Source organism: Haplochromis burtoni, unplaced genomic scaffold (assembly GCF_018398535.1).
Source record: "Haplochromis burtoni strain Fernald_Lab_line unplaced genomic scaffold, NCSU_Asbu1 Contig_184, whole genome shotgun sequence".
NCBI classification, from domain to species: domain Eukaryota; kingdom Metazoa; phylum Chordata; class Actinopteri; order Cichliformes; family Cichlidae; genus Haplochromis; species Haplochromis burtoni.
The window spans coordinates 414,962-439,524 of NW_024582545.1; the positions used below are offsets into that span (position 1 = coordinate 414,962).

The following is a 24,563-nucleotide window of genomic DNA, read 5'->3' on the forward strand; positions in this document are numbered from 1 at the left end:
GGGAGAAATGTTTCAGTGCAGACTGAAGAAGTCGCTTGGATGAGTGACAAAACGTTTCTCCCACTAAAAACGCTATGTCCAGATTAACAGAATTAACTTTTATGGATTAGCTGACAGGAGCAGCGGTCGGTGTGGTCTTCTGCTGCTGTAGCCCATCTGCTTCAAGATTTGACGTACTGCGTGTTCAGAGATTCTCTTCCTCGTAACTGGGTTATAAAGTGGTTATTTAAGTTACTGTTGCCTCTCTGTCAGCTCAAAGGCCGAATCACATTTATAGTCACTAAGTCTTATGCTCAGTTTGAACTTCAGCAGGTTGTCTCGTTCGTGTCTACATGCCTAAATGCGCTGAGCTGCGGATGATTGGACATTTGCATTAACTAACAGTTGAACATTTTGCCTAACAAAGTTTGTGGTGAGTTTTTATAAACCATACCAAATTAAGTAGGAGAGCCATTAAAATAAACTTTGTTTATCACAGAAGTGGGAAGTTAATTTCTTACGGCAGCTTAAAAAACCCTCCCAAAAACAAGTTAAACACAAACTATAATAAACCTCATGACACAACCAGGAGCAGAACCTGCTACTCTGTAACTGCAAGATATTTACCTGAGAAATCTACAATTCTGACTTAATGAGACATCTTAAAATCTCCAAAGAGACTGCACTGACAAAGTTCAATTTCATGGAAGCAATACTGAGCTCTTTGTTCAGTATAATACAGTTTTGTTATGGTTTAGGTTTGAATCATTAAGAGATAAAGGCTTCTTTGTCTGTTGACTTGCCCCATAGCCAGCCTGAAACTGATCTGTTCAAGTGATCCTGGAGAAACACTTCAAACTGCTAAGGTACCAGCAGAAAATAACAAATAACACCATCTATGCTACTCAGAGACAGTATCTCCAAATGAGTTGTACCGAAATAAAACTTTTAAACTAAATAAGGTAGAAAATTAGTTGAGATTAACTTTATTTATCACACGAGTTGCTATTGAAAATAGGAAGAAGTTAAAATTTGCTGTATAGGTGCACATCAAATGCACTGATAGGTAGTGAGGAGGAAAAACTGATCACTTTTGTGTAAAAACACAACAAAAATGTAAAAGCTTTAACGGTTAAATTTAACTGCTTAAACATTCAATAACAGTCACTATCGTCGGCCACTAGCATTTAGGCCACCCACATGCTGCAAACATGTGTACAACTATAGTGTTTACATTGTTTTATAAAGGTTGTTTACTGTAGTGTTTACTGCCACTTAGTGGCGGATTCTGGAACTTCCCCGGTTTAGGATTAAACTTGTAAAAAAAATAGTATTTTATATTTTTGTGTTAAAAGAAAGAAAAACTCGTCTTCTTTAGTGTGATAAGCTCGTTTGTTATCCTTTTAATTATTCGTATATCACATCTGTTGGTTCCTCAGGTGTTAAAGCTCCTCTTCAGCTGATTCGGCATGTTTTACTATGTGATGCCTTCAGGGGCTGCGTACAAAGCTCCGGTTTCTGACTAAACGTCTTTAAACTCCGCGCATTATAAAAAATATTCCAAATCATACCTTCGTTCATCTGGCAGACAAGTTAACTGCTAAACAAACGCTAAAGACCAAACATGGCAGTCAGTGTGTGGTGCATTAAGGGTGTGGTCATTTAATAATTAATTTTAAGCATTCAAGCATATGCCACCACACTGACAGTACTATTTAAACTGAAATTGCAAGGAGATTAAACCTATTCCTGGTTTTTAGAGTGCCCGTGGGTCAACATATAATAAAAAACGTTATTATTTCCATTTGTATCGTGTTTACTAAATAAATGTTTCTAAATTAATTAAAGACTCACAACTATTGAGTAATTATATATGATTACTCACTAGGTGTGAGTATATTTAATTATATTATATTATAATTAAATATTTTGAGATAATATGTGTATTTGTTTTAGTAAAACATAGTCCCTCTGTACTTACAAATAAAATATTAATGTTTTATATTTTATATTTTATATTTTATTTTATGTTTTAAAACTAATGTTTTATAAAACATTAGTTTTATTAACAAGAAGAAAAATCCCGGGTGTCCATGAAGGCAACACATACTGAGGACTGCCACAACCCCTAGTGCTTCCTCTTCCAGCAGCGCCTGCGATCATGGCGGACGTAATAGCGGAGCGGGTAGCAGAGCAGAAAGCGGTCCTGAACCGGGAGCTGAACGGAGAAGCGGAGGACCGAGAGGAGGCCGATCCAGCGGAGGAAACCTCGAAAAAGAAGAGAAAAAAGAAGAAGAAGAACAAGTCTGCGGCGACAGGTGAGCCACGACAGGTGAAGTCTCGTGCTAACAGGCTAACGTTAGTTAAACGGACGAGTTAGCCGCGACCAAACCGGAAATGTATGCATACGGCTTCAAAATAAAATCGACCGTTAAAGTTTTAATTATAAATGTAATATTTAAATTGCACCAACGTGTATTGTTTCAAAGCTAAATGAAGTTGTTGTGATTTGTTTTTTGCTAGGAAAATTTTTATTTAAGTTGTGATGCTGATTTCCATGATAAAGTATGTGAGATAATGTGTTGACATATAGGAAGAGATCTTGAGCCATGCATTACAAGAGCTGTAATGCGTCATTTATATGAGATTTAGGAATAAGATAGAAAGAATTAACTATATTATTTAGACAGTGTTAGTTTACATCTCTTGGTTTCCATAATAGAGGCATTGTGACAGAAACCGCGGTCATTGTTAGCTTTATTCTGAAATTTACACCGGAAGCAGTGCAGTTGAGTGGTTTCAGCTTCTCCACGTCCTACTCGTTGGACATGCGGGCGCAGATCAGTGCAGATTGGGCTACCGCTGTGCCTCTTGGGCCTCAGCGAGGACACCGGGCTTTAAGCGGAGCTCCCCACGGGAAACGTGCCCTCTGTCGTGGAAGGGCAGCTTTAGGGTGGAAGATGGTCCTTCCAGGAGCTGTCCTCCCTGCTGCTGCCGCCCTCCCCCCGCCGAGCTTCAGCCAAGCTCTCCTGTTTCGTAATTCTCTCTTTGCCAGACTTATTATGTAAGAAAAGAACAGAGGAAGGTTTATTTTGAAAATTAGCCGCAGTTAAAAATATTTTTCTTACTTATTAGATAGTTAATAACATTCAGAACATTACAAAATAAAATACAGCTTTTATACACTGTGTAATTGAAGACATTTATTTAAAAGCCATATTTTAAGTTTATGGGAAATGGAAATGGGCAGTGGTGTCAGTTTTCTTTGTGTCTGATCTGTTTTTCTTATTTAAGAGAAAAAAGAAAAGAAACAAAAAACACACTGCCTTCAAGTAGGACAATAACACAACAGTACTTATTCTTCTTCACCTGGTTATCTTTAACTGTGTGGGTAGAGCTGACTGAGCCCCGCCCACATAGAAGGTCCAGCACAGACTCAGCTGAGGCAGTAATGAAGTAAAACAAGCCTTGTTTTATTTGAATACCAGCAGACACGTCTCCTCTCTGAGGCCATCTCTGCTCTTGTATCTGTCTTCACTAACTCTGAATGCAGCATGAAGCCCCCCGCCCCCTTGCAAATTTACGCAGTTGCTTTGGAAGCCAAGAAATATTTATGCTAACCAACAAGACCAGCAGTAGCCAAACTGATAGCAAGACTCTGTTCACTCAATTTTTGAGCTCTGTAACACTGATCCATACACCTCTGGCTACCGTCTGGCGTCATTAAGCTCTTCCTCCTTTTCTAATTGGCCGTGATGTCATGGAGAATCCTGGCTGATGGGTTATTTGTGGCATAGTGTCAATGAAAAGTCGCTGGCTCCTGTATCAGCGAGTGATGCGCCCTTAGTGCTGCTGGTGTAAATGGTGCAGAGCTGTGGTGAGCACAAACAGACCTTCACGCTGTCATTACCCAGCATGCCCTTCAGCGGTTTAATATTGCCCTCGTTTTTTTGTGTGTATGCCGTGATCTTTGCCCAGGTGAAAAGAGGGGCACAGGTCCTGTCAGAACATTTAACAATTCTATTAATAAAAGCCAGTTTTGTAGAGGTTCATCAAACAGGGAAAACTGTGTTAAAGCAGGATTAAGCTGGGCTAAGTTGAGAGCTCAGGTGTGTGGTCACATTACTTAGTGTACACCTTAAGGTCTGCCTCATTACCAAAGGTGTTTTAGAGAGTTAAATTGAAATGTTACTTTTGTTTTTATTAGTTGTTTACTTTATAGTAATGTAAGCTTTAATCCATCAAACACTGCAGGAAAATGTTCAGATTGTCTATTCTTATTTAATTCACTTAATGTACAGAATTCACCTGCTTGCTGCATACAATGCTACTACTGCACATTCGCCTAATGTATATAATATATAATGTTCTTCCTCTCCCCCCCCCCCTTTTGCACAAGTCGAGGAGCGTGTCAGGTTACATTTCACTGCGTGTTATACTTGTATAACTATGCATGTGACGAATAAAGAATCTTGAATCTCTTGAAGGATGTTCCTCATTTGTGGATTATAGTGTTGAGATTTCAGGAGAGCGTGGCTCAGACCTTCACATCTTATTTTGTTTTAACCCTGATATTGCTTCCCTATCAGGCCATTAAAGGTGTATATTTTAAAAGTAGTGAGTAACGATTCATTTCTGGGTCACTGGCATCTGTTTACAGGCACTGAGGCAGAGGTGGAGGCGGACGGAGTGGCCGAGGTGACCAAACAGCTGGAGAAGCAGGCGATAGAGGACAAAGAGAAGGAAGAGGAGGGCGAGGAAGGTGACTGAAGTCAAACATCAACACTTTAACCTGCGGTGGTGTGGACGGGTCAAATGTAAACATTGGATTTAGTAGCTGTTTTTTTAAAAAAGTCTTAACTTACACAGACGGAGACGATGGAGAGAACTCTGCAGGAAAGAAGAAGAAGAAGAAAAAGAAGAAGAAAGGAAGTGAGTTAATGATATTTTAGTGGAAAAGCAGACTCGGTGTGTTTTATACCGGAGCCAGGTGTTTCTGTAAGACATCTGTTGGTGAGTCTTTGTTGTGTTTTGACAGCCAAATGTCAGACTGATCCTCCATCTGTGTCCATCTGTGAGCTCTACCCAAGCGGAGTTTTCCCCATTGGACAGGAATGTGAATACCCTGTCGTTCAGGATGGGTAAGACGAGCATACACACACACACATACACTTGCGACTTAAGTTCTACTTCTCTTTTAAATCTCTTTAGCTTTTAAAATGCCAGGTGGGTTTTTTCAAAATAATATTTTGACTTTTTTCTAAAACTTCTGAGTTAATTTTGGGAATTGAACTTACTCTTGGAATAGACGTGGATTTCCCTGCAATGCATATTTTTGATTTTATTCCTGAAATAATATTGCAAAATTATTCTCAAAATTCTAACTACATTTCTGGAATAATATTTCAAAATCTTAACTTATTCTCTTTTTGTTAGTATCACTCAGTGGTACTAACAGTAACAATAGTTAGCATGGAAGGACTTCTTTAGTGGTGTCCTCTGTGTGTGTGCCTGAGGTGTGCAGGTTTCATTTAATCTATCTTTACTTCCATTGCCTTCCCTTCTTGTTCCCGTGTTTTCTGGCTGAATTACATCAGAGGTTTTACATGTGAGGCTCCTGCAGCAAGCTGTGGACCACACTGTGCAGTGTTTATATCGCAGTCTTTATTTCCTCTTTCTGGGAAACACTTTTTAATCTTGTGATCTGAAAAATTACTCATCTCTGTCTTTAACAGAGGAGAGACTCTGTATTTTCCAGTAAAGACAAAAACATTCAACTAAGTAGTTTCAGCAGGTGCATATTCATGAAGAATGTGGTCTCCAGATGTTTTTATTAGCTTTAGAAACTGTAACTGAATTCAAATTTGATGCTTGAACGTGCTGCGCTGCTGTTTTTGTTTCACCTCCCAGTCGCAGCGCCGTGTCACGCATGACCAACGAGGAGAAGCGGGTGCTGGATAAAGCTAACGAGGAGATGTGGAACGACTTCAGGCAGGCGGCCGAGGCGCACAGGCAGGTCCGGAAGCATGTCCGCAGCTTCCTGAAACCTGGCATGACCATGATTGAAATCTGGTGAGGCTGCTTTTATCTTCTGTCGCTCGTAGAGGCGGCTGTTTTGGAATTAGATCAGAAGATTTGGATTTCCTGCTGATGCCCTTCTCTGTTTTGATTAGCGAGCGGTTGGAGGACTGCTCTCGTAAGCTGATAAAGGAGAACGGGCTGAACGCCGGCCTGGCCTTCCCCACCGGCTGCTCCCTGAACCACTGTGCTGCTCACTACACTCCCAACGCTGGAGACACCACTGTCCTGCAGTACGACGACGTCTGCAAGATCGACTTTGGCACTCACATCAACGGTACGCCGACTGAACCTTTCTGCTTCTTTTACTGCTGTTTAAAAATACATCAGCCACTGGATGCTGACCGGTGTGCTTCTTTCTTCCGGTGTCTGCCCGCAGGGAGAATCATTGACTGTGCCTTCACCGTCACGTTTAACCCAAAGTACGACAAGCTTTTGGAGGCCGTGAAAGACGCCACCAATACCGGAATCAAAGTAAGACCTGAACGGACGCCTCGTTTTTAGTTGGTGTGTGTTTGTGGATCCTGCAGCTGAAACATGTTTGTTCTCCTCTGAAGAACGCCGGCATCGATGTGCGCCTGTGTGATGTCGGAGAGGCAATCCAAGAGGTGATGGAGTCCTACGAGGTCGAGCTTGATGGCAAAACATACCAGGGTGAGATTACACTGTCATTACAGGATACTCAACTTTATAGAAAACAGTAGTTTATGCTATCCGTGAAAATCCACCCTCACGTGCACCATGACTCGTGTGGTAATGTTCACAGACTCGTGCATTTCTGTTTCATCTGAATTATTTTTTGTTTGTTTTGTTTTTTTAAGCAAAAAAATAAAGAAAAGAGCAAAAATCTGCAACATGTAAATGATCTGAGGTCGTTCTCGCATGACAGAGCTTCACGTATTTTTCCCTCTGTGATCCTTTTACTCTAAATGCAGCAAAATCAGAGCTCAGACATAATTTTAAACTCTGCGTAGCTCCTGTAAAAAACTGACATGAAGAGCTTCAAATATTTCCCAGTGCTTACTAAAGACGTGTGCAACTAGTCAGCAAGCGAGTTAAACAAATTACTCTTATTTTATTAAAACAACAACTGGCGTGTCCACAAGGCGTCTCAAGTCTGGATAAAGGTGGAGAGTTGCATCAAAAAGGACATTGAACCAAAAATTTTGAATATGCCGATCATGAAAAATTAGATTCAGGGCATTATTCTAAGATATAAATCTACAACGGAGTCTCTCCTCTGCTGATATTTGTGTGCTGGTGTGTACACAAACTGAATATTTTCACTTTAAAACTGGGAAAAACTTACATTTCGTCTTTTTTTTTCCCTGTGTTGCAGTGAAGCCCATCCGAAACCTGAACGGTCATTCCATCGGTCAGTACAGGATACACGCTGGAAAGACTGTGCCCATCGTTAAAGGAGGAGAAGCGACGAGAATGGAGGCGAGTACTTCCTGGTTTGCTCACATTTTGATCAACTTACTCACTGCACGTGATTCTAACGCAATATCAGAATTTCTAAAAAGTAAAAAAAAACTAAACGCTGTAAAAAGAAGCTGAAGAGCACCTTCAGCTTCACTTCTGACGATTTTATTTTCGTTGACTCGGGTGTCGCTCTACAGGAGGGCGAGGTGTACGCCATCGAGACGTTCGGCAGCACGGGTAAAGGCGTGGTCCACGACGACATGGAGTGCTCGCACTACATGAAAAACTTTGACGTCGGCCACGTCCCTATCAGGTGAGAGCCTGTGTTTATTTAGCTCGCCTGGACAGGGAGCGTATTAGTTAGCAGTAACTCACTGACTCCTTTTCTTCTCCAGGCTGCCGCGAGCAAAGCACTTGCTGAACGTGATCAACGAGAACTTCGGCACGTTGGCGTTCTGCCGGCGCTGGCTGGACCGCCTAGGCGAGAGCAAGTACCTGATGGCCCTGAAGAACCTGTGCGACCTCGGCATCGTGGACCCCTACCCCCCGCTCTGCGACACCAAGGGCTGCTACACCGCTCAGTTCGAGCACACCATCCTGCTCAGGCCCACCTGCAAGGAGGTGGTGAGCCGGGGGGACGACTACTGACACCCCTACCTTCCAGCACCACCAGACCCCGCCCCCTCACTACCACACAGCACCTGTTGGAGAACTCGGGGATGAAGTGAAGGATGCCAGACGCTGACAGTGCACAGCTTTCAGGGAAGGAGAAGCAGCTGTCTGAGCGCTCCGCCATCAACCACAACTAAAGAAACAAGCCCACACCTTTCTCTTGGATAGAGCTTTTTGTTTTTTTCCAGTTTCCATCAGGACTATCATATTGCAAAATATTACATTTAAGCTGCTGCTGAATTTAGTGCAACCCCAGTTTTCAAAGAGTTTCTCTCCACTTTGAGCCTCCGGTGCTTTGGTGCTCTGTTAAAATGAAGCACCAAGGCCACTGATGGCTTAAAGAAGTGGTCAGGCCTGCATGCTGGCATGGCCCAAAGTCTTTGCAGACTGTTCCTAACATTTAAAAGCTCGGGGAAGAGGTGGTCTTGTAGTTAGATATTCATACAGACACCGGTAACCTGCAGCTCTATGTTTGGCTTCTGTTGCAACAGGAGGGAACTCTGCACTATGGCCCTCCGCTTATCGGTTCTTTGGTATTTGTAAAGTATCTTTGAAATGGCTGCTGCCACTCTGTTCCAGATTAAAATGCTTCATTTTCAAACTCTCCCTGATAATGCTTTTATAAGAAAGAAAATTAACTAAATAATTTTGCTCATTTGTGGGCTCCCTACTGATGACTTTGTGCAAGAAACCTAAACAGAGCATTTTCTTAATTTTGTTCCTACAACAGAGGAAGCCCCCAAAAGTTCTGCAAACCCAAATCTTTATTTTGCTCAGACAAGATGGGGAAACATAACTTCATGGGATGTTGGGGTGTCCTTAGGAGTAACTGGTAATAGCGTTACTCTATCACACGGTGGTTAACATTAAAAAAAAAAAAAAAATCAGGTAAAGTTAGGCTACCTTCTCAGCCATGCTTATTTTAGACTTGGTTTAGTGAAATTAGGTATTAAACCTTATTGATTAATCAGCGGTTAATTTTATAAAAATGGTAAATGGTTTTATACCTGTAAGTAGGGTGCTACCACTTAGAAAGGTTAACATGGCTTATTTAAGCTTAGCATGAAGACTGGAGACTGTTACTGGCAATAAAACTTCTAATACCCTTCAATAAGGGGAATTTTCATGCATTGTAGATTGAAGGTAAATAACGAAGCACAGACGGGCATCTTTTGTAGAAAAATGAAAAAATATTCTCATTTATTGAGGTAATTTTTTTTTCTAGAAAAAACAAAAAATTGAGGTAATAATTTGCATAGTATAACTTCCATCAATTTACACACGGCGCATCCATGGAGCAGTAACCAAAATGCCAACAAATAACAGAACTGCGGACAGAGGGAAAAAAAAAAAACCCACACAAAGTGTGCTTCGACTCCCCTCTGCTCAGAGGGAAGATAATTGAACAGTGAAATCTGTTAACTGCTGGTGGTTTTCAACAATCGGAACAAAGTGGTTGTATAAAGCGTTTAAAACAGTCGATGGCCTCCTTTGTAAAATCTCTGAGAAGAATTGTATAAAAAGTACATTCATAATCTAAATGCTGGTCTGTGTGGGACTCCCACTTTGCTGAATTGATATGAACTATAAAAATAGATTATTTTGTTAAAGGGCACTTTTCAAGTACAGCAGTTATCTGCCTAGTCAGGGATGGTTTACGGTTATGCAGTTACATTCTGAGGCAGACAGGGGGCAGCACTGAGCCAAATAAAAATAAATATTAAACCAAAAACCACATTAAGTAAGAAAATGTAGATTTACAACTTAGCATGCTGAAAATAAAGCTCTCGAGTAGAACACAGCTGTAGGCCTCATTCAATTTTACTTGCATTTTTTCCCCCTGAAAAGATAGTCCTCACCTTTAATATCACAAAACTTGTGTACTAAAAGAGAAATGCTTTCTTTTGTAGTCTCAGTAATAGTGTTTTGACTTTAGTCTCATAATTTGGACTAATTTCCTCAAAATGTTGACTTTCTTTCAAAAGAATACAGACTTTATTCTCAGATTGGTATTTAATTTTTTTAAGTTACTTTAATCATATTCTGACATTATTCTCAAATCCAACTTTATTCTTGTAACTATTCCAATGTTTTTCAAAATGTAGACTTTATTCTCAAATGTTTTTGTATTGCAAAATTATTCTCAAAATTCTAACTATATTTCTAGAATAATATTTCAACACTCCAAATTATTTTCTAAATCTAACCTTCTTCTTAATGTGGCCCTGTCACACTCATTCGTAGCTGTCATTAAAAACTCCATAAAATACTGAACCGTTTAGGAGAAGCAGGGCTTTCCAAATACTTCCCGCAAATACTTTGGCTTGAGGTCTGCCTCAGAGTGAAAAACATTGCTCGTGTACAGATTTTTAAACAACCAACACTAAAAACCTGTACTATACACATTAGTGCATTTTTTGGCAAGGAATCGGGATGAACGCCTGTGAAAATGTTTACCTGTCTCAGACACACGGAGGCCATTTCTACTGAGTGAATGACAGTTTATAACCCTACATCCAGTTCTGTGTTGACTATCTAAAGTGACTGAGAAACATTTCAGCTGATTTATAAAACAAAACAAACAAACAAAAACCCCAAAACACAGCATTTACAATCAACAAGCCTCGCGCACAGGTAAGCAGACATACCTGTAGAGTATGCAGTCATGCCTGACCAAAGTCTACTGGCTGCTTGACAGACACCTTGGCTGACGCTCTCTTCTTTATAAAATACAACTGTACATGAATCACAAACATAATCTTTAAAAAGAAAAATACCTACATATAAACACAATATACAACAAGTTCACAAAGCAGAACCCAACTTTACAAACGAGTCCTTTCTCTCTCACCTCCTTTTTGTTTTGTTTTGTTTTTTTAATAGAAAAATAGACTAAAAAGACCCAACCTCCCAGATACAAAATGCCCAAAGAAAGAGGGAAGAGAAAGACCGATAGGTGGGGCTGTGCTGATGTCACCTCGCTGAGTAGTCGGGCTGCTGGGGAGGTGGCAGCGGGGTTCACAGAGGGGTGTAGTCCTATAGCGGCCGGTCTCTGTCCTGAGATACTCGCTGCGTGTAGAAGAGGATGTAGGCCTGAGCGCGGCAGACCTCATCCACCGAGCACACGTTCAGCTTAGAGTCATTACAGTGAACCCAGAAGCCTGGAGGAAGAGGAGGGACGAGTTACCCAGATGAGCAGATGTGTTTGGAACAACACGTTTGTTTACTGGGGTTGGTTTTTGAAATCCCGCTCCCACAGAGCCACATACTTGGACACTGGCTAAACAACTGGAAAAGCACTCAAATTCTACTTTTAATCCCATGGAGCACATATTTGTTTTTTACTCTGTAGAACTGGTATCAAAATCACATCCTGAATACTCAACATGACAAGATGTTGGGAAAATTAAGATCAACACAACCTGGTAATATCTTAAAAACTTAAAATCTAATTTTAAGTTTAATAAAATAAAATACCTCAAGTTTAATTTAGCAAAAAGCCTTGTGCCAGTTACTGAAAACAAAGATTAACTTAGCCTAACCATAATCTCAGCGTACACAGAAGTTCATGTATATAAATATCAGCAGGAAAGAAACTAAACTACATTTAACCTTATTCACATGCAGCAGTGAATGAATCAGGTGGTAAAATTGGACCAATAATCCTGAAAGCTTCCTCGTGTCCTATTAATAACCTGCAAATACAGCTGAGAGGGCCGAGGAGGGAACGTCATCATTTCTGCAGGAATATGAGGCGTTAGTTTGACTCTTTCGGCGACGATGACGCTGCGTTTCGTTCTGACAAGATAAAATTCATCCTGAGCATGGATCTCATGAGAATCCTTTCAGTGGCATTTCACTGTGGCAGAGGAACCTCTGGACTTTAATGTGGACATTTTGAGAGGATGAAGGGAACAGTTCCCACAGCATTAATCCTCCTGTGACCGGGGCATTCACTGCTGTGTACACTTCCCTGCTTAAACCCAAACACAGAGAAAGAAGTAAAGAAAATGACTCACCTCCTTCTGTGTTGTAGCAGTAGGAAGTGTAGTGGCCAGAGCCAAAGCCCTTCCCATGATGCATCACCACGGCCGAGAGCTCGTAAAGGAAGTGCTTTGAGCGGGGCGAGCCAGCGGCACTGGGGCTGCTGGGACTGGAGTAGGGCATGGCTTTGGGTGAGGGCTCTCGGCAGCAGTAGGGCTCCATGTTGAGGAGCTGGTCGAAGCTGACGTGGACTCCAATCTTTTCCCGGTGGTTCCTCCCAGACCACCTGAGGACCAATCAGAAGGCAGAGAAAAAGCTGAGAGGTGATCTTCTAAGAACAGCTGAAGGTTATTAGTGTTCTTACTAGAGTCTCGTCTCTAGAAGTCACATCTATGTATAATAAAGTGAAAATTTGAGTTAACACTTAAGACACGGTTATATTAATCCAATCAACTCCACAGGCGTTAACGTCTCCTCACCTGAAGCGTTTGAGGTGCAGCCTTAGGACCTGAGGCAGTTTATGGACCATCAGCTGCTTCTGTGCTTCGGTCAGAATGACTGGCTTAGATGAGGCCCGTCTTCTGGCAGCTGCACACACATGGAGAGAGGAAAGAGCTGACACACAGCACAAAGATCACTTTTTGCGAGTGTCGACGCAGCTTTAAAGCGGTCACGTGACCCTGTGATTATGTAAACTGCTGCAGAGCGATAAAGGCGCCATTTTACATGAACATTTTAGGGTAGATCTGAGAAGCAGTGCAGGTATTTGTGTTAGTTTAGTCCTGAAGGAACCACACTTCTAAATGCTTTCATTTAGAAGTGTGAAAACATGTCCTTGATTTCCTGGATACCGTTGTTGGGTATGTTTATTTTTTATTAGCTGCTGCCTACAAACCGGAATGTCCCCACCATGTCCTGTTTTGTTTTCACGACAGGCACTTAAAGGCTTTCAACATTTGAGTCAGTCAAGACTGCAGCCAATCATTTTACCCATCTTACCCTCACTGTGATAGTAGGGAATTGGAAGTTTGCTTGGATTTCAGCTAAGCGGTGTGAGTGCTGCACGGCACTTACACCGCACGGCAGCGAAAAGCACGGCATCAACGTAATGAAACGCTGGTAACATGTTTTATAGTCACCAAAATGCTTCCATTTGTTGTTTCAGTGTCACAGATGTGACTAAAAGGTGCAATTTGGTTGCTATCGGTGGTTGTTGGACTTTTTTAATTTTAGAAGGGAGCATATCACAGGGAAAAGGAAGTGGGAACAATAGAAAAACAATAGAAAAATAATACTTTTACAGTACAACAAGCACACACTGTGGTAACAGGGACCACTTTCAGTAGTTTTAAATGTTCAGGCTTTCATAGAAATTAAGGTTGTGACCCAAGTTTTTACTTTACATCTGGTCCATAGATTATATAGGCGCCTGGCCATGGAGTGCCTTTCTTCTACTTATCCAGCCACCGATCTGTCCTTTTAGGTTTGTTTTTTTATTTTTTTTTTATTCCCTCTTGAATTTCTCTGTCTTTAGGTTGATCAAATGTCCAAAAACATCTTCCCTCTGTGAGTTTGGACACAGCTGTTTTTCATCTGTCTCGTCTTGTGAGTCCGAGAGGGATCCTTCAGTTTTCATTAACAATGTTATACCACAAACTTAGTTCTACCATAAAGCACGTTTTAGTTACTGAGTGATACTTTTACAGGCTTAGTTATCGTTTAGTTTGTATCCCCTCTTTTTTCAGCATGTTTTATAGGTGAAAACTGTAAATATCTTGAGATTAAAGTAAAAAAAACTGTGTGGCTCGTCTCACTCACAGTTACACTGGTCACAGGCGTAGATGTTTCCCTCCAGAGCTTCGGTCTCTGTAAACTTGGCTAGCATTTCCGTCAAATGGCACGAAGCCTGAGCGGCCGACTCCCGGCTATTACTGTGATATCGCTCCGGGAACTCCAGCGACAGATCCCAGAAAGGCTCCACAGTGTTGGAGCGATGGTCGCAGGCCAGGCACGTCACCTGCATGGAAAGGTGAGAAAGAGTAAGAAATAAGCAAACAACAGAGGAGACGTCAGAAGGAATATCTCTATTTCTACATGTGACTGGGAATACATAGAAATTAAATACAAATGTGGGGCTTTTCACAACATCCACTGACCCACTTTCCAATCCAATCCAATTTTATTTATAAAGCACTTTAAAATACCCAGCACAGGAACAAAGTGCTGTACAGAAAATAAGTTAAAACAATAGAATAACAGAAAACAGCAAAATAAATAAATAAAACACATAAAATTAAAACAGCCCTATGTGTGTGTGTGTGTGTGTGTGTGTGTGTGTGTGTGTGTGTGTGTGTGTGTATATATATATACACACACACACACACACACACACACACTTCCTTTGTGAGTGGAGGGGTGGAAGCCAGTCTGAGTTTGTTATATGGCCAAGACATTTGATTGCAAAGACAGAGCGACCTATTCAGCAGCAGCAGCAGGTGTCACCGTGTGTGCTCAGCCTCTACAAGCAGAGACTAATCTCTTCCTCAAGCCAACTCTCTCCATTTCCTACATCCTCATCCACCTTTAAGGGGTGCAGCTGTTTAGCATCATGTCGACAAGTCAGAATATTTTCCTATATTCCTTCCCTCCCTTTTATTGAAGGTGAGACAATGAAAAGTTATAAGACACAGATTTAAGACCACCTGGTATAAGCAATAATTAATTAACTACCTTGATAACTTACATAGGTAGATGGATATCAGCTTAACAGATAAAATTTAAATAGTGTGCTTGGCTCTTCCTTTTATAGCAGTTTTTTAATGTTACCAGAATCCGCAGAAATATAGTAGTTAACAGTTGAAGCTTTTGTCTATAAAATTAATAAATAACTCAAGAAGAATTCCCGGTGCATGGGCCAGGTGGGGGCGCTGTACTATACTGGTGTGTAAACAGTTGATCATTTTTACCTAAATAATTCTAAGTGAGAATTAGTTTAGACATGAATTGAAATCAGACCAAAAATAAATACTCCCTGCTTACAGTTTAACCACCTCTCTTTAGTTTGAACTGTTTATTCTGATTATTATGAATACAGGATGAATCAAAGCCAGTGATGACTGATAAATTCAAATCAATGCAAACACAGTATGAGAGCCAATCTGAGATTTTCATGCCTTTATATGCTCCTCTGAAGGTCACAGCCTCTGATTAGCACAATAGACTTAACGATATGTGGACAAACTGTGCTAACATGTTCAGCCAACCCCAAACATTCATTTTAAACCAGTAAAGACTGTCTTAATAAATAAAAATGTCTATTTAGTAACATTAATTTATACTTTTTGAAAAACTACTAAATAGTCAGTGATTTTCCTTTTGTCCTGGCTGAAACGTCTTTAGTGGAGCACGGTACGACACACACACACATCAGAGCTTTTATAATGTATGTAAGAGTGTGTGTGTGTGTGTGTGTGTGTGTGTGTGTGTGTGTGTGTGTGTGTGTGTATGTGTGTGTGTGTGTAGGTGTGTGTGTGAGTGGGTACATGTGCGCGTGGTGTTGACCACGCTGAGCACCTGCTTGATGAGCCGCTTCTGCGTCTGTGGGACCCCAGCACTGGTTGTGTGCTTGCCCGTGCTCTCCAGCTCATGCTGCACTTTATCCAGCAGCTCGCACAAGAACTCCTGAGCGTCCTGCTGAGCGTAACCCCTGAACGCCGGGATCAGCTGCCACACTGAGTGCAGCATGGCAAAAGGCGATACCAGCGCCCACTTGCCAGACCACATGACCTGGAACAAGGTGTGCAACTCATGGCACAGTGAGATGTGCTTCGAGCTGGGCTCTTTGGGTTGTATCAACTCCATGCTGCGGCCTCGTGACGCCCCGCCGCTCAGCCCCACCCCAGAGCCCGAGCTGGTCTGGAGTCCCTTCCTTTGGATCAGGGGGGGCTGCGATGAGGCCTTCTCCACCAGTTGGCCATGGACGGCAGATGCCAGTAGCTCCAGCGCCTGTGTTAAATCCAGACGCAGGAAGCACTCCCTGAAAACATGCAGGTGACTCAGCACCTGCAGGATGGAGTTCATATAACAAGTGTTTCCCAAATTTCTTAATCCCGTCACTCCAGGAGTAACGGTAGGACGCCGCTTGAAGGGCGAGCCGTCCTGTTTGGTGCCTTGCTTGCGGCAGACAGGGGTTTGGGCAGTATGCAGGGTTGCTGAAGCGGCTTTGGGCTTAGATTTGGTAGTTGAAGAATGGCTGCGTGCTTTGGGGGTTGGTTGGACCTTTTTTTTTTGTCCAGCTTTCTTGGGGGTTACAGTGGCGGGGCTTCGGGTTCGTTGCCTGCGTTTCAGGGATGGGGGCGCTGGAGTTTTCGTCTTGTTGCGTGCCCTGCGAGAAGTCAGCATTGTGGTCGTCAGATCCCCAACTCTCTGGCTTTTCTGACGCAGGCGACGACTCTTCCTGAGAGGAGCGTTCTCCAGCTCCTCCTGTAGCTGCCTCTTGAGAGCTCGCCTCCTCTCCCTGGCCTCCCTTCTTTGCTCCTCCTCCTCCTCCCTCCTCCTCTCTTCCTCTGCTCTCCTTTTTCCACATTCAGTCAGGCCAAACCAAAGGCGAAAGATGCGTCCCATAAGTGCTCTGCGGCGGTGCCAAAGAGCGGTAAACATTCGGTCCTCGTCCCTCAACTGCAACTCACGAACGCCGGATGGCATGAGGACATCCACGCTGGCGCTAGCGGAGCGCAGAGTGCGCCCGCTGCGGGTGGTGACCTCATAACGCTGGCTCTGGATGGCGCTGAGTGTACTGCGAAGCAACTTGAGGTCTCCGGTGGCGTTATCATTCAGAACATAGTCGTCACACAAATAACAAAAAACATAAAGTTCGTTAACCTCCATCGCCAGTGGGTGGCCCTGCTGCTGGAAGTGCTGCAGAGCATGCTCCTCGATGTAGCGGCCACACGCCACGTGGGCACAGCCGAGGCAGCCCCATATGGACTCGGTGGTGTTGCAGTCAACGCAGTGCCACTTCTGGGGGTTAAGAATGGAGTGGTCTGGGGCCAGCCGCAGCCGCCCCACATGCTTACACCTGTCCATTACACAAGCCTGCCCGCCAAGTTGGCTGTGTCAGTCAAACTGACCTTTTGGCGTGCAAGTCTTTGTTTGTCAGCGCTTCACGCTGGCTTCATATCACCATGGTAACCATGGCGAACTGAGAAGTGAGACCCTCCCAGGGCATGGTGGTGTTGTCTAGAGAGGGAAGAGAAAAGGTTAGGTGAGAACTTTGATAAGTTTACCTGTGTACAGGCCACAGGCGTTCATGTTAGAGCATTATTGTTTAACACCATTATTCCTTCGTTTAAAAACACATCCTTTTAGACGGGATTTTTAAACATAATACAGATGAAAAAGAGGCTAACAACAAACAATATACTGTTCATTCTTTTTCAATAAAACTGAATGCGTAACTAGACTGTAGTTTAAAAAAACCCAACAACTTATGACTGATGGAGTTTAATAACTTCTATGGTTTAATTGCTAAGTCCCATTTTAGGTTTGTTGACTAGTTGAGCTTTCCCCTTCAACCTGACAGCAACAGCAGGATTACATCGCTCACTATTGGGGAGGGGGGGGAAAACCCCAAACTGCTCCAACTGCTTCATGCCTGGACCTTTCATTCCCGTGCACAATTTATGCATCAGAACATCAACATTTTGTCCCCTTTCACCCGATATCGCTATTGTTGTGATTGGATGTATGGTTTTGACACAAAACTACAGACTGCAGTGCGCCCACCACAATGCCGCAAACATCTACGCAAAACAAACACTAAACACTTTTCACTTAAATGTCCCACTACACGCAGACATCTGCTTTTTTCATTTAAGATTAAAACCAGATGAATTACCAACCCACCCACCCCCCAAAAAAACAACAACATATATTTTTAAATGTATACCTTCATCCTCTTCTCTTTACAGGAAACACATGAAACCAGAAATTATTATTGCATCTGATTTCCATCGACTGCTTTGTGAGGTTGTATCTACGCAGAGTAAACTGAGGCAAACTGCCAGGTGGCATGCGGACTCAAACATTTCTCAACCTCAACAGGGACCAGTAGTAAAATAACTGGCGAATAAACACAACTCTACGGAAAGAGGGTCGCTTTCACACTGGGGTTGACGAGCTTACCGAGGCTGTAGAAAAAAGCAGTTTAAATCTGTGGGAAATCGGTTAAAGTTCCACATCATAGGCTAGATTTTCTAAAGCCTCAAATCAAAGGACTTGGATAACTTAAAAGGGTCTAATTCCTTCTCAAACCATAGATTCTTATCTTGGTGATTTAAGTGTTCAGAAAATGAAGCAACAAAAAATAACCGTTTCCAAATGTCTCCTCTGCAATACAGTATTGTAAATACTTTTTGACAAATCAATAACCAAGCAGAACAATCAGCTGGTTGCAGATGAACACTAATTCCAACATCTTGCACAGCAACTGACAACAGTAGTTCTTCTTTAGCTCTGTACAGCATAGGGACACAGGAACAAGCTGTCTACCTGCTGCAGAGTCAAGCTAAACTGGTCCCAACTACCAACTGCAGCTGCAGTCCAAAATGGAGGAGTTGAACAATCAACTCCAGCTGCAATGAAGTTGAAACCTGTTGCTCAGCCAAGAGAAGGGAGACACTACAGATAGCTAGTTAGCAGCAGCTGGGCTTTAAGAAAATTTTAACCTGAAAGATGTTAAAATTAGTTTCAGATTGGCACCACCAACTGTTCACAAGACATCCTGGTTCTGCCAGAGGTTTCCTCCTGTTGCCTGTTGTGGTTTTCTCCCATAAACTGAAGGGTCTCCATCTTAAATGATAAAACGCCTTGAGGTGACTGTAGCATAAAGAAACTTGAATTGAAATCGAATTGTTTATATAGCTGAGCAACCAGTATGCTGAGAAGCTCTAGGTTCAGCTAAAAACATACCAATCACTCTTCACAGAACCTCTTCTGGCTTCTTTTCAAATCCCACAGAGCTGCTAAGAATTTGGGGATCCTTGAGTGGGCTGACCCCCCCCAACTGATGTCAAGGGAACAAGATCATTGAGGGGGGGGGGAAAAAAAGAGGGGGTCTGAGCTTACAAAGTGGTGCACTATGGGCACACTGTATGGGTACAGGGCAGTGTACTATAGAGCAAGTTCAACATGCTCAGGGAATGATTCTGTTATCAGTTTCCACTGTTTTCAGGGCTGGCAGCTGTGGCTCAGAAGATAAAATGGCCACTTACTAATCAGAAGGTCAGTGTATCAATTCCCAGCTACTCTAGTCTATATGTAGACATCTATATGCAACAACAAGACACTAAACCCTGAATTGTTCAAGTACTTGAGTTTAAGAGACAGTTTTAGTTTTTATTCTCTCAGCTGCAGCCTTAGTGGTGTTCAACAGTCTGAGAGTAAATACAAAGACAGAATACAAACATAGGCGTAGTTGACATCCAAATTAGATATAAGGTCAACAAGTACAAATGGATGTCCTGTTTTAGCAACATATATTAATGCTTATAGAAAAATAAAATTTTTGTAATTTATTTATCTGCAATCAACTGGGAAATAAAAAAAAATACAATAATCTGATCTAATCTGCTATCCACACACACACACACACACACACACCTCATTCATATGTAAGGAGATGCATCGGACAGCAACTCAGGGTTAACATTTTGCAGCCAGGGATCAAAACTGCTAATTAGCAGATGACCTGCTCTAACTCCTGAGCCACAGCCACCCAGTCTGTTGGCAGAAGGAATAGTTACGTTTGCAGCATAAGTTAGCATGGAAATATATCCAGGTAGGAAAGTGAACTGCCTCGGTCATGTTTAAAATCCAGGGTTAAGCCTAAAGTTATCAGGATAAGCTTAAATTCCACTTCCATAGTACAGGCCTTAAGACTACTTCTGCAGAGGGTTGTTTCCATGCTAAAAATGTCTGGAGAGGACAGGATAGCGGGAAAATCGGTTCTAACTCTGTTAACGTTTAGTTATAGTTTAGTTAGTCATAAACCACCAATTTAGCAAAGCAAAACAAGCATGGCTCAACGCACTCAGTCCCCCTGTTTACCAGTGCAGGAGGGGGCGTGTGTGTTCAATACGTGTTCATCAGATTGCTGCCATGGATGATATAAATACAGCTGCCGGGGCACATATCCTGTCTGGTCTCCAGACATGTTGAAATGCTTTCGCGCCGAGCCTTTGGCTGGCATCGGGACGAGCCACAAACATCCAGAATAACGTGGCACGTCGCTGTCAGAGCCAGAAGCTGGTTAAGCATGATCCACATTAAAGTAATCACCGCGGAGATTTAGCAGCAACCCTCCTGGCTCAGCATTAAGAAATCAGTGGCTTCTAATTGAGCAAATAAAGCGATGACTCTCGGGGGTTGTCCCAGAGTTTCTAATGTCACTGAAGTTTTACCAGCAAGTTAGCGCGCTTTGCTTTGCTTGGTTTGTCCTTGTGGCTGTGCGTGGTCTTACCGACACACAGCCTCACACTAACTCTGAGTAAAAGAGCCATAACACAACACAACCAGCCAGAGTAGCATTTCAATAAACTGCACGAGCGCAGCACGCGTTAGTGTTCAGCCCGAGGAGCCCAACTTCACAGAGGGTCTCTCCCAAAAAGCTAAAGTTAGCCAGCTATCACTAGCATGTAATTAATAGCTGTAAAGAGTTGCGATTACAAAATACTGAATTGTGTAAAACTAACTCGAAAGCGCTTTCAAAGTCTCACAAATAAACGTCTCAAATGAATGAAAATAAAATTACAACACACGCGAACACATTTTGTTTGAACTAAGAGTCTAATTTTTATTGTATTTATTCAAGATTAGTGAGCCCTAGCTGCCCTTGCCGCTAACGTTAGCCTAGCATGCTAGGTAGTATTAGCTTGACAAGCTAGCGGTGACAATCCTGAAACAAGTTCACGCGTTCAGCCGGAGATCGGCTCGCCGGCATCGGACAGGGCTTCAAAACCGACCTGCCAAGTGTGCCTCGGCCAGAATTCACACATCGTCGGGCGCACGGTCACAAACATGTTCAGAATTAGTTGCTACTGAAAGGAAACAGCATACCAAGCCTCTCCTTCACCGCAGTAACTCCTCTGATCCTGAAATGATCGCCATCTTGTCAGTCACTGTCGCGTGGTGTTGGCTCGAGCGCGTCCGCGAGACGTGACGTTGTTGTTGTTGTTGTTATTGTTATTGTTCTTCATGACGATGATGATGTACGATGTACGTATATTAAAAGTGAAGCTTTATTGTTATAAAACTGTGAGGTAAGTTTTAGTATTTTAATACAAATGTGCATATTTAGTTGTTTTAGTTTGATTTGATTTGATTCCTTTTTTCATCAGGGATCATGCACCAAACAGTCATCTAAAAAAAGATGCCTTGTGTCAGATTTACAGTACTGTTCAAAAGTCTTGAGCTGCTCAGATCTTTGTATTTTGCCAAGCAGCCAGTAATTTTTAATTTGTTAAAGTGGTCTTGAGGAACAGTTCTCCATGCTCCCTGAAGGCATTTTCTTTGCAAATTGGCTGCTTTTCACTGATTTTCAGTCCATTCCTCGTGCTTGACCATTTTCTTTTTGCATAATTAGCCAAAAACTGGTGTATATCATCATGTTTTACAGGTATTTTACAGCATACACTCATTGCCATACTTGTCTTTTGATCTCCTTTATATATGATGACAATTTGAACCATCCACAGATCCACCTGTTGCCACTGATTTTCAATCCAGTTTTCTGCAATTAGTCACCTTTTTCTCCCTGCTTCCCTCCCTTAAGAATGACTTCTTGACAACAATTTTTCCACTGAGACCATTTCTGTTAAGGCTTCAGCGAACAGTAGATGGGTCAACTGAATGGCACCGTGTATCTCTCAAGTCCTGCACCAGGTCTTTGCTGGATTTTTATTTCCTGTTTCTTAAAGACATGACTTTCTTGCATCTTGAAATCAAGGTGCTACAATTGCTCGGTGAAAGCCCAAACCTCACCCTGACTGAAGTGCTGTAGTAGCACCTTATAAGAGCGCTGTACCTAAAGAAATACCTGAAATCCTCAACAAACTGAAACAACATTGTAAAGAAAAGTGGGCCATAATCCCACCACAACAATATGAGAGACTGATAAAGTCTTACAGAAAATCATTATTATTGCTGGTAAAGGTGGTTCTAATTCTTGTTGTTCAGTGTCAGACTGGAGGACAGGAGGCTGGAATAAAACTCATACATCAAGTTGGGGTCTTTTTTACTTGCAGCAGGCATTCATGAACATCGACATACACCAAAAGCATCTGGCTTCCTTTTATACTCTGCCTGCCCCAGATGGGTACCTGGAATAACCCAAGTCTGGGGTAGCAAAACCAAATTAAAAAGTAAATATGCACATAAACAAACACCCAATCTAAATACAAACAATCTAAAAGAGATGCTTCATAAATCAAAAGACTTTTCTTCCACAGGAAATTATCCCTATGACACCTGCAACTGAAAGGTTATCAAATGGTGATTAAAAATCTATAAAGAACTGAGAGAAAGTATAACAGTAAAATGCAACACTGTTGTAAAAGGACAAGAGATGAACGCTAATCACTAATATGGTGATGTAGTGCACAGAGTGATGAAATAAACGTTTTAATTTCAGTGTGGGATACAAAGGGGACGACTTTACATTAGAGCTCTGAAACTTTCAACTGTCATTAAAATGTATTAATCAACATTAATATTAATCAAAATTAATCAGACAGTTTTACTTTGATTCTTTTTATGTCTGATAAACACAAGTAATACATCATATGATATAATATGATTATATGATATTGAGGGGAGGTTATTTTTTTCTCTCTGCTCGCCACTATAGATTTCCTTCCTGGCATTGAAGAGGTTGGAGGAAGATAATTTAGAAAGAGAAGAATGTGGAACAAATGAGTTGGATGCATTCGCAGACATTCACTCCGTGAACTGATAGCAAACGCAAATCCAGATAATGGATTGATAACCTGGGAAGGCTGAACGAGCTTCGCTATGTACGGCCTTGGATTTCCTTCAGCGCTAACCAATCAGCAGATGTCGCTATTTCAAAAGGAAAATCCCGTGGTCAGGTTTCGAAGTGTAGACCATTTGTGTTGATGTATAATTTTACTGACTAAAATAAGTCACATACACTTTATCCTCGTTAGCTGCTACACCTCCCCCAACAAAATAAACAATGATTTTCTTTTTCAGGACATCTAAACAACATTATGTGAATTCTAATTACTTAAACTTCTGCTAGAATTATTTGGGGGAGGTGATTTTAACACCAAAAATAGATATCCCCACAAAACAAGACAGTAGATTGTGAACTAAGAAGTACACTGCACAATAAAGATACTTTTCTACAACCCTGTACAATTGGTTAATATCTTAAGAAATAGTATATAAAATTGTTTTGCTAAGATGGAGTCCTCTACCTTAACTTTAGTCTTGAAGCTCAATTAGTAAGCAGCCCTTTGCCATTTTTCTCCTTTTCTTGTCTGTCCAATCACACCTGCAGCTGAAAACATTTAATGATCAAAGCATGAATTAGAGGATATCTCTTTATAAATTCTGACTGGATGCCCATGATAATATTAAAGCTTTACCTTTGAGTCTGTGAGCTAACAATACTTGAACCCACCTCTACATATACTTAATGACAATCCTTAATTAAATGTAGTAATTTAGATTTCACTAGTAAGGCATGGGTATTAAACTGTAGTGGGGTAGGTTTTGTACCACTAGAGGGCAGTGTTGCACCATTTACATACAGATATTGTCCTAGTGAGCCTCACCAAAAACATCACTGCCAAACTAGTACAGTACAATATTTATTCTCTCTCTCTCTTCTTTTCTTTTCTTTAGAGACACCGCTATAACATGAGTGGCATTATTTCCATCCTTTGAGGGTGGAGTATCACAAACGGCCCAATGTCCCTGAGCCATGAAAAAGAAAGTATGATGGGTAAGCTGAGGCTAGTTGCTGGCTCGTTTGTGGGAACAGAGATGAAACAAGTGGTGTTTTGTCAAAGTCAGGATTTTGACATTAAAACAGGAAAAAAAAAAAGGCTTTATCAAACTACGTGTAGGCACAGTGAAGAGAAGCCAATATTTTATATATAGAATATGAATTAAATTCATATGGTTAGCTTACCAAGTAGTTGTAAAATCCCTTTAATTAAAGCTGAATGTTGGTGCTTCAGTCACATCTTGTTTGACTTGAATCTGTGATGGTGTACAGAACTGTTAAGAAGGGTGACATTTACATAAAATGTACTTACTTAAATATTATATTTACTTAAAATATCAAAATACTTATTTCACCGCTTTGCAAAACAGTTATCAAATACAAAACAATGTTTTAT

General features: G+C 41.7%; 2 protein-coding genes across 2 annotated transcripts; one reads left to right on the top strand and one right to left on the bottom strand.

Moving 5' to 3' along the window:
* Window positions 1-2,100: 2,100 nt before the first annotated feature.
* On the top strand, window positions 2,101-8,758 carry LOC102294382 (methionine aminopeptidase 2). The gene is made up of 11 exons (XM_014337454.2): window positions 2,101-2,297; window positions 4,640-4,741; window positions 4,849-4,911; window positions 5,018-5,120; window positions 5,890-6,051; window positions 6,153-6,334; window positions 6,437-6,531; window positions 6,615-6,711; window positions 7,397-7,500; window positions 7,680-7,795; window positions 7,878-8,758. Exons 1-11 carry the CDS (start codon window positions 2,141-2,143, stop codon window positions 8,128-8,130), a joined length of 1,434 nt encoding a protein of 477 aa, XP_014192940.1. The 5' UTR covers window positions 2,101-2,140; the 3' UTR covers window positions 8,131-8,758.
* A 566-nt stretch (window positions 8,759-9,324) lies between these two features.
* Window positions 9,325-21,357, bottom strand: usp44 (ubiquitin specific peptidase 44). Its single transcript, XM_042225832.1, has 6 exons — window positions 21,253-21,357; window positions 15,690-17,376; window positions 13,957-14,181; window positions 12,618-12,726; window positions 12,174-12,424; window positions 9,325-11,315 (listed from the first exon to the last, which is right to left on the bottom strand). The coding sequence occupies exons 2-6, from the start codon at window positions 17,221-17,223 to the stop codon at window positions 11,191-11,193; spliced, it is 2,244 nt and encodes a 747-aa protein (XP_042081766.1). The 5' UTR covers window positions 17,224-17,376; window positions 21,253-21,357; the 3' UTR covers window positions 9,325-11,190.
* Between the last annotated feature and the right edge of the window lie 3,206 nt (window positions 21,358-24,563).